Genomic DNA, 10,147 nt, shown 5'->3' with positions numbered 1-10,147 from the left:
TTAAAATCAAATTTATTAAAATTTATTATTTGTTATTGTAATTCAAATTAGAAATTATTTAATCAATTAATATAGAAATTTAGAAAGTAAATATTGTATATCTGTTAAATTTTTAAAAAACAGATATACAATTCATTGAAGTATTATTAAATGATACTTATTCCTTTACCCTTAGTGGTTGACTCTTACATATAAATATTACTCATCTGTGTAAGTCTCCTATAATAAAAAAAATCCTGCATTAATAATATTTCATATTAAATCTTTAGTCATTTATAAATCAGTGAACCAAATGGTTCTTTTCTCAAATAATCATCAGCAGGTAAGACGTACATTCTTCCTCCTTTTAATGTTGACTTTATTGGCCCAATAAATTCTATCTGCCACAGCCCCATTATTCCTGCTACTTTTATAGTTTCCAAGTTTCTGTAGATGTATCTACACATTTGTGCCTTAATGCAACAATTACACTCTATATTCAATTTACCTTTAACTTTTATAACTTCTACCAAGTGTCCATTCTCTATTTCTTCAATGATCCTTATATTTACACGTCCATGCCACACATCCTTCTCTGTGATACATATGCTGCCCCTTTCCTGTTTCTTGATTCGACATAGTATGCCGTTCTCCTTCTCACTGCTTTCTTTCCAACCACTCTCTTTTCTTTATCTACCTTAACTCCATAATTCTGAAACATAACACATTAGCGATGATCATTGACTTTGACCACAGATATTAATATTTATTTAGATCAGGAATACAGCATACCCCTCAATCTCAGTGTATTCTCTACACTTAGTTGTTATAAGAGGACATCACCTAAATTAATTTCATTCCTTTTGGTCTGCCTAAGCCATCTTCATTTTTTGAATCTTCATTTGACCATCAAAGATTTCTATCTTGTATGTTATGTCGTTACCTGACCTAGAATACAATACTTATATTATAATATATTTGTATTGCTCCATCAATTTTTTCTCGCTATAATATATAACATATAATTCAATAAATATGAATATAAAATATAATTTTTGGCATCTCATGGCTCCATGCTGCTGATATTCCATGCGTCCAATATTTTTCAACTATTGTACATGCCTGATTATTTTAACAGAATATTGTCTTTTCACAACCAAGCTTTGCTATCACTAATAAAAGGCGGAAAAACAATGGCTCATAACTTACACTATTTAATTACAAATGAAGGTTGTGTTAATACAAAGCCTTACATTCTTTTGTGTTATGCAGGTACATCTGCATGTACTAGAAAATGCTTCCAGCATTTGTTTGCAATTTTTTCTCATTTCCTATGCACTCTCCTCTTCACTTGTAAAAAAATTAACAAATCATTTAATTTCTGTGATTAATTTATGAACTTTTATAATTGCGTTGTAAAGGCGTACCTTTGGATATTTGTCGTCTGCCAGATAAAGAAATGAATGCTGATTGTCTAATTAAAACCACTGGTTTTGACTGAATTTATTAAAGAATGTAGAAAACTTTATGGGATTCTTAAGTGAACAAAAAGAAGGGAGGGGAATGTGTGTTAGTTATTTTATTTATTCGTCCGCACGTCACGTGGAATTAGGCGATATCCAGGCGCAATCTATGTTCTTTCTACCTAACCTGACAAGGAGAGTGCAAGTCCTTCGGGTCACCGATTTAGTTGAAACTTTGCAGGATTGTAAATAACATCATGCAGTTTAAGAAAATATATCATTATAGCGACAACAACTCAATAGTTTTTGAGATATTTATGATTAAAGTTTTATTACTACTACAATTGTTGCTTCATTCCTCACAATTTGTGATTGGGTTTGTAGCTTAATTATGATAGTCGAGAATTACTATCCTTGAGGACCCGAGTTCGATTCCGGTTCATAACTTAATATTTTCTTTTCAATCTATTTTTTATTTTGTATTTATTTTTCGCCTATGAAAACATTGTAAATAAAATTTCTTAATAAAAAAATTTATTTTTTACCCTCTCTTAGGCTAGTATATATTTATTACTTAATAAGAATATTATACAAGAAAAACACCTTTTATAGCAATCTTATTTACTAGTAGCTAATTATTAAATTAAACATTGTATAAGAATGTTGCCTATAATTCCAACTTTGCTGCACAGCTATAACTGTTCACGAATTAATTACAAAAACTTGGCAATTTATTAATTTTCTACTGTCGAATTGATATCTAGTATCCAGTTCGAACAAAAATTTTACCGCCTGCGATCAGCGCCATCTACGATTTTGGAATAGTTTCTCAAATAGTTTACTAACTCTGGTTACGTGCATCTAATATATTTTAATTTATTTTAATAAATAGAATCATAGAGTTTTCTACATTCTTTAATAAATTCAGGACAAACAGTGGTTTCAATTAGACACTTAGCATTCATTTCTTTACCTGGCAGACGACAAATATGCAAACGTATGCCTTTACAGTGCAATTATAAAAGGTTATAAATTAATCACAGAAATTAAGTGATTTGTTAATTTTTCTCCAAGTGAACAGAAGAGTGCATGGAAAATGAGAAAAAATTGCAAACAAACATTAGAAGCATTGTTGTGCCCATGCAGGTGTGTCTGCATCACGAAAAGAATGTAAGTATTTGTCTTAATATAAGCTTCAGTTGTAATTAAATAGCGTAAGTTACGAGCCATTGTTTTTCCACCTTTTATTAGTGATAGCAGAACTTGGTTGTGAAAAGACAATATTCCATTGAAATAAACAGGCACATGCAATAATTAAAAAATATTGGACTCATGGAATATCACCACCATAGAGCCATTAGATGCCAAGAATTATAATTTATAGCGAGAAAAAATTGAAGCAGTAATACAAATATGTAAGGTATGATATGTCTATTCGATTCTAGGCCAGTTAACCATATGACATACAACATAGAAATCTTTGATGGTTAAATAAAGATTTAAAATTGATTTATTTATTTAAGATTTATTTACTCAAAATGGAAATGGTTTAGGCAGACCAAAAGAAATAAAATTAATTTAGGTCATGGCCTCTTATAACAACAAGATATAGAGGATACAGTGAGACTGAAAGGTATGTTGTATTCCTGATCTAAATAGATATTAATATTAGTGATCAAAGTGAATGATCATTGCCAATGTTTTAAATTTTAGAATGATGGAGCCGAGGTATAGAAAGAAAGGAGAGAGGCTTGAATGAAAGCAGTGAGAAGAAGAAATGTCTATTATGTCAAATCAAGAAACAGAAAAGAGGCAGCATATGTATCAACAAAGAAAAATGTGTAGCATCAACATGGAAATATGAGGATCATTGAAGAGAATGAACACTTGGTAATAGTTAGAAAAGGTAAAGATAAATTGAATATAGAGTCTGAATGTTGGTAAATGATAAATGTAGAAAATTAGATGTAAGCTCTTACATAGAGAAATGTTGTTGACCAGAGTAATATGTTATATTTCAGAATGATGGAGCTGAGGTATATAAAGAAAAGAGAGAGGTTCGAATGAAAGCAGTGAGAAGAGGAAATGATCTCACAGGTACAGGGGAAGGTGGTAAAAGCATATATGGAGAACCATTTAAAGTGAGACTATATTTAAAAACGAAATGAATTCTTTTTTTATTAAAAAATAATTATTGGATATATATGTTTTAGGAGGAATTTCATACGAGATTACGTTTTTGTCGACGAGATTTAATTGCTATGCCTAATGCTGGAAAGGATGACAATGGTCCCCAATTCTTCTTTACTCTTAGGTCTACACCAGATGTGCAGAATAAACATACAATCATTGGTAAATTTACTGGAGAAACTATATATAACATGCTTAAACTTGAAGAAGCACTTGTAGATGAGGTAAATTTAATGTTTACAAGAAAATATGTCAAGAAATGATATAAATATCATATTTCCACTGTTTTGTAACATGATAGACTACTTTATCCTCCAAGATTGTTAAAATCTATAATATTGAACAATCCATTTTCTAATATTATACCAAGAATAATAGTACAGGAAAGTGAAGAAGTAAAGGACAGATAAAGCAGCAGCAGTAAGGTAAAAATCATATATGTTTGTAAAATTTAGTCCTGATAGTATTATTCTTTACAATGAAAAATTTTGTTACAGAGATTTCAATGTTCTATCATTTGGTGAAGAAGCAGTGGAAGATGAAGAAGAATCTGTGATACTAAATAAAAAGTTTCGCGATAAGGACAAATTAGCTCATGATCATTTAACTGATCCAAAATTAAGTTCATAACCAGCTGTTGAAACCCCTGGACTTGTAAATAAAAAAAGGAAGGAAGACCGTAGTAGCGATTGAGAAAGTGACGATGAAGTAAAAACTCAAGAAGAATTAGAAGTTATAAAAAAAGAGAAAGAGTTAGTTTATTGTTTACATTATAACTATGTTACAGAAAGTAGGATTTTTCATTGACTGTCTTATATTTATATTTTCCGGGTAATGAAGGAGAGGATAAAAAATAAATTCAGAGATATAAAAAAAGAACCAAAGAATTATGTTGTTAATAATTAACGTGTATATGTGAAACTTCCGAAGTGAATAAAAGGTACCTAAGTATATAACCATCGTAGTTTCATTTTCTTTTTACCAAGAACAAAATTACTCGCTTACATCTGTGACTTAATGTTCGTCTATAATTAATTCATCAAGTTTTATAATTGCATCGTGACGACACAGCCTTAGCGAGCCTTCTAATATAATTCTAGACATGAATTCCTCGTTATTTCATTCATTATTGGTGATTATTGCATACAATGTTTGAACGATTGCCGAAGATACTAATGGTTTGTCTTTCCATTAGTATAATGGAATAATTAATAATTCCAGTTTATAAATTAATTATAGAAATTCGGAATTTTTCGCAACAGAAATATATTTATAATTGCTTCATTGATATTATTAAATATAAGAGACATCATTTGATATTCTACATCAATACCTTATCGTATAGCTATTTCAAAGATGCAAGATTTTCCCGCTACAAAATACGTAACATATCCGGCTGCAGCCAACTTCCAGTTGACGGCAAGCGAGCATATTGGTAACAAATGGTGGAAAATCATCGCGCGTCAAAGTGAAACATTAAATCTTAAAACGTTTCGTGAAGTAGTGATATCGCTGATTGATGTTTTAATTACTTTACGGAGTTCAAGATTACTAACTGTGAACATTTCTACGGTGGTAATATACTACATGTGAAAAAAAGTGATGTTACATAGTGTAAACTTCGTAATGATACATGTGCGAAATAAAGTGGTGTGAGTGCGCGATCTTATAATACTACCGCATTGTCCCTTATTATCGCCTGTAGAAGATTCTAGATTTCGACAGTTCGTTGGAATATTTGATCGACATTACTCTGCATAGGCAGCTTTTAAACAGTTTTTTCAATTTTTCTCCGATCTTGACATTCCATTGCAACATAGTTATGTATTATCTCTTTCATATTCTAAATTTTGATTGTGGATTAAGATATTTCATAACTACTGCATAGAATAGGCTGCTCTCGAACCAGTAAGGCAATTATATTACAATTGAAGGTGCATATATGTACCAAAGTAACAAAAAAGCAGGTGCCTGTGAAATCGCATTACACAGTATACTTTATTCGTCTATATTTCTGAAATTAGGTTTCTCGGTTAGATTTTTTCGGTATAACAGCGTAGAGTAATTTTTTCCTTAACGGGATTGGATATTTTTTTTCGGTTTCAAGCGTGCGTTTTCGAGAAATAATGCCGAAAGTGTCAATGGCTCTCAGATCGTGCTGCGCAACTTACTTTTTTGGCTTCTATCTTTTGAATTAGGCTTTTTGAACCGGATTCTTCCACTGATTCGCGTAGAGTGATTTATTCCTTAACGGGATTGGATATTTTTTCTCGGTTTAGAGCGTGCGTTTTTCTAAAATAGTGCCGAATGTGTCAGTGGCTGTCAGATCGTACGACGCAATTTACTTTTTTGGCTTCTATCTATTGAATTAGGCTTTTTGAACCGGATTTTTCCACTGATTCGCGTAGAGTGATTTATTCCTTAACGGGATTGGATATTTTTTTTCGGCTTCGAGCTTGCGTTTCTCTAAAATAGTGCCCAATGTGTCAGTGGCTGTCAGATCGTACGACGCAATTTACTTTTTTGGCTTCTATCTATTGAATTAGGCTTTTTGAACCGGATTTTTCCACTGATTCGCGTAGAGTGATTTATTCCTTAACGGGGTTGGCTTTTTTTTTCGGTTTCGAGTGTGCGTTTTCGAGAAATAGTGCCGAAAGTATCAGTGGCTCGCAGATCGTGCTGGGCAATTTACCTTTTTGGCTTCTAGTTTTAGAATTAGGCTTTTTGAATCGGATTTTTGCATTGATTCGCGTACAGTGATTTTTTCCTTAATCGGATTGGATATTTTTTTTCGGTTTCGAGTGTGCGTTTTCGAGAAATAGTGCCGGAAGTGTCAGTGGCTGTCAGATCGTGCTTCGCAATTTACTTTTTTGTCCTCTAGTTTTTGAATTAGGCAATTTGAATCGTATTTTGCCACTGATTCGCGTAGAGTGATTTTTTCCTTAACGGGATTGGATTTTTTTTCGGTTTCGAGTGTGAGTTTTCGAGAAATAGTGCCGGAAGTGCAGGTGGCTGTCAGATCGTGCTACGCAATTTACCTTTTTGTTCTCTAGTTTTTGAATTAGGCTTTTTGAATCGGATTTTTGCATTGATTCGCGTACAGTGATTTTTTCCTTAATCGGATTAGATATTTTTTTTCGGTTTCGAGTGTGTGTTTTCGAGAAATAGTGCCGGAAGTGTCAGTGGGTCTCAGATCGTGCTGCGCAATTTACTTTTTTGGCTTTTAGTTTTTGAATTAGGCTTTTTGAATCGGATTTTTCTATTGATTCGCTTAGAGTGATTTTTTCCTTAACGGGTTTGGATATTTTCTTTTGCATTTCGAACGTGTGTTTTCGAGAAATTCAAATATGTATGTTATGATATATCTATTTGATTCTAGGTTGGCTAAGTATATAACATACAAGATAGAAATCTTTGATTGTCAAATATGGATTCAGAAAATGGAGATTGCTTAGGCAGACAGGAAGGAATAAAATTAATTTGAGTGATGGCCTCTTATAACAAGTAGATATGGAGAATACAGTGAAATTGAAAGGTATGTTGTATTCCTGATATAAATAAATATTAATATCAGTGGTCAAAGTCAATGATCATCTTTAATATGTTAAGTTTCAGAATGATGGAGCTGTGGTATATAAAGAAGAAGGAAACCTTCGAATGAAAGCAGTGAGAAGAGGAAATATATATTATGTAATTTAGAAACAGGAAAGCTGCAATATATGTATCAACAGAGAAGGGTTTGTGGCATGTACATGCAAATATAAGGATCAAATAAATAAAAAATTAGCATCATTTTTTCCAAAACGAAGAACAATTAAGTTGCTGTGAGTAAAAGGCATAATTTTCAGAAGTGGTTTTAATTATTATCTGTTAAAAATTATTTAGTCTTATCTTCTTATATCCGTTTAGTCAGCAAATACATTGGCTACAATAAGTGACATTTCTTCAGTGACAGAAGGTAGTGTACAGTTCGATAAATTTGTGGTTAATTTACTTACAGCTAGTAACAAGATGCTTACTTAAAAATATTTTATTTATTTTTGCAATTAATGTTGATCCAATATGAGATCAATATTAATTGTAAAACAGATAGCTAAATTAATTTTAATTAAGTTAAATAAATTTTAAATATAGAAAATAGAAGTAGTTCTAATTCAAATGTCAATAGGCGAAAACAATACATGTATACATATATATAATACAAAAAAAATACAATTGTGATTTGCTTAAGGATTACCTATCTTTCACTTTTATAAGGATGTGCTATAAAAATGAACGATATGGTCGATAATGATAATGTTAACGGCAACGATAACATTTTATTACGTTTTACAAATCTCGTGCTGCGTTTTTAGAAGGTAAATGAGACACGAAACAAGGGAGGGTGATTTTTGGGAGTCTCTAGCTCTCGCGTGCAACGCAAAGCAAGAGTCTGAAACAAGAATGATTATCTGGGAAGTAAAGGGTGGGGTCACGTGAAGAATGCGAGTTGTACGTGAGCATGATGAGTATCTAGGGTGCGGCACGTCGTACGTAACCTCGAGCTATTGAAACATTTACTGTGTGGATATTTTTTCAGATCCTTGCCCTAAATCACCGATCTATGAATTTACATCATCATTATAAAAATTTATACATTCAAAACCAGTATTACGAATACTGTTAAAATTTGATTTAATATCTATACTTTATAAAAAATCCAAATGAAAGAAGGAAAAAATATCATGAGCTTAAAAGCTAATAAGGATTCTTATAAATTTACAATACAGCATAGAAAGGAAGCTATATCGGTATATCAAAAATATTTTCTCCTAATGTTCATTAGAGAACGCGATTTCCTTGATTAGCACAACATGCACGTAATAAATGTCTGATCGTTAGACGAAGTATCTACTTGTCCCTAATATACGGCCTTTCGTGATTTCTAGAATTTACGTCGAGGACGGGAACACGATGTCCACGATATCGAGTGAGACAGACATTACAGTTATTTTATAGATTTCAGTATAGGGGTGGTTCCGACAGAGGACGACCAGGTTGTCTCTTATCGACACGATAGTTAGTCCCTCCAAATCCATCGACCTTGCTTCATCACTGATGCTTTTTATCCACTATTAAACACAACTGATGTCTCCTGTGCTCGACGAACTTCTGTTTCCTTCGTTTCAAGCTTGCCTTGGATTTTAAAGGTAAAGGTATCAGTCTCTTCTCTGATTAATAGCCTTATATAATAAAAAGTCTCTTCAAAGTGTACTTTACAGCAGGAACACTGGATTTACTAGGAGTTATGCATCTAAAACAGGGTTCAACGTTATCATTCAATACCCAATTGCATTTTGCATACATGCGCGTAGTACATGGCGTGAGAGTGAATGATTTACGGGTAAAATTCATGCAACTAATTGCTCGGTTTTATCTTCTGTTGAAGGTGGAACCTTCTCCACAACCGTCGACCGATTGTCAGTTACCTTTGCTATCGGTGAAGACGACGTCAAAGGTAATCGAAGAGAAAGTTGCTCAGTCCAAACGAATAAAGAAGAGGGAAGCACCATTGCTGTTAAGAGCATCACGGACATGCAGAGGATGTCTATAGCTGGTCTGTATCTGAAACTGAAAATACTTGATTAAACAGAATTCCATTAAAAAACCCATAATAAACCACTACATTAAAAATCTATAAAATCTACTAAGCAGATGTCTATATTTTTATGAGCAAAAATATTTATTTTAACTTACTTTTTAAGCTTCTCTTGGGTATAAGAATTGTTATATCTACGTTTAATGCGTACCGATGAATTTTAGAAGAGGATGGCGATGAGGACGAATACTCTGCTTCAGCGTGCGAAATTATGCAACGGCGGAGTTCCAGTCGACGACAAAGCAGACGAAGACGACGTCCTTCTTCCCCCTTCAGCGTGGAGGCTGAGGCCACTCTTCGACGAAGATCTTCTGTATATACTATAAGTTCCGGAGAGTCAGTATCTCGTTTTTCTCCCTTTTATTCATTTTTACATTTGTTGTTCCTTGAAAAGCAAATAATTGAGATGTAAAAGTGTAAAATATCAGCCGATTAATGTGAAGAGATATGAAACTACGTGAAAATTTGTGCAGCACAGCGATTTCCATAGAGGAAAGCGGAAGTCAGGAGCAGATATTCGAAAAGTTGAAGATGCATAAAGAAGTATTGAGCGGTGTGAAGCAGCAACCTTGGTCACTTCGTCGGAAGATCAAGCTAGTGAGGCAGGCTAAATCCTACGTCAGAAGACACGAGGGAGTTCTTCAGGAAAGGCTGGCGCAAACTCGTAGCACGAAGGACGCTATTGCGCGTGTTTCTCTGTTTATCACGAAAGTAACGATAATAAAAAATTATCGATAACTATACTTTCTCATGCACATTAACAGGGCTCACCTTGCTTTTCCAGAAATGGCAGTATTGTAAGAGGGAAATAGTGAACCTTCAAACGTGGCTAATTCCATGGGAGCTCCGCATAAAGGAGATCGAATCGCATTTTGGT

At 33.1% G+C, this 10,147-nt stretch overlaps 1 protein-coding gene across 1 annotated transcript in view; it reads left to right on the top strand.

The window, feature by feature from the left end:
- The first annotated feature begins 8,349 nt into the window (after nucleotides 1-8,349).
- LOC108553828 (transmembrane channel-like protein 3) overlaps nucleotides 8,350-10,147 on the top strand; it is a 6,624-nt gene continuing 4,826 nt past the window's right edge. Inside the window, exons 1-5 of the mRNA XM_017908870.1 lie at nucleotides 8,350-8,821; nucleotides 9,061-9,228; nucleotides 9,435-9,606; nucleotides 9,744-9,981; nucleotides 10,055-10,146. Coding sequence (XP_017764359.1) covers nucleotides 9,207-9,228; nucleotides 9,435-9,606; nucleotides 9,744-9,981; nucleotides 10,055-10,146 — 524 coding nt within the window. The 5' untranslated portion in view covers nucleotides 8,350-8,821; nucleotides 9,061-9,206. The remainder of the gene's footprint in view (nucleotides 8,822-9,060; nucleotides 9,229-9,434; nucleotides 9,607-9,743; nucleotides 9,982-10,054; nucleotide 10,147) is intronic.

This window comes from Eufriesea mexicana, unplaced genomic scaffold (genome assembly GCF_001483705.2).
Source record: "Eufriesea mexicana isolate 0111107269 unplaced genomic scaffold, ASM148370v2 scaffold13818, whole genome shotgun sequence".
NCBI classification, from domain to species: Eukaryota; Metazoa; Arthropoda; class Insecta; order Hymenoptera; family Apidae; genus Eufriesea; species Eufriesea mexicana.
The sequence above is the reverse complement of the archived record's forward strand: the minus strand, read 5'-3'. Positions and strand labels throughout refer to the sequence as shown.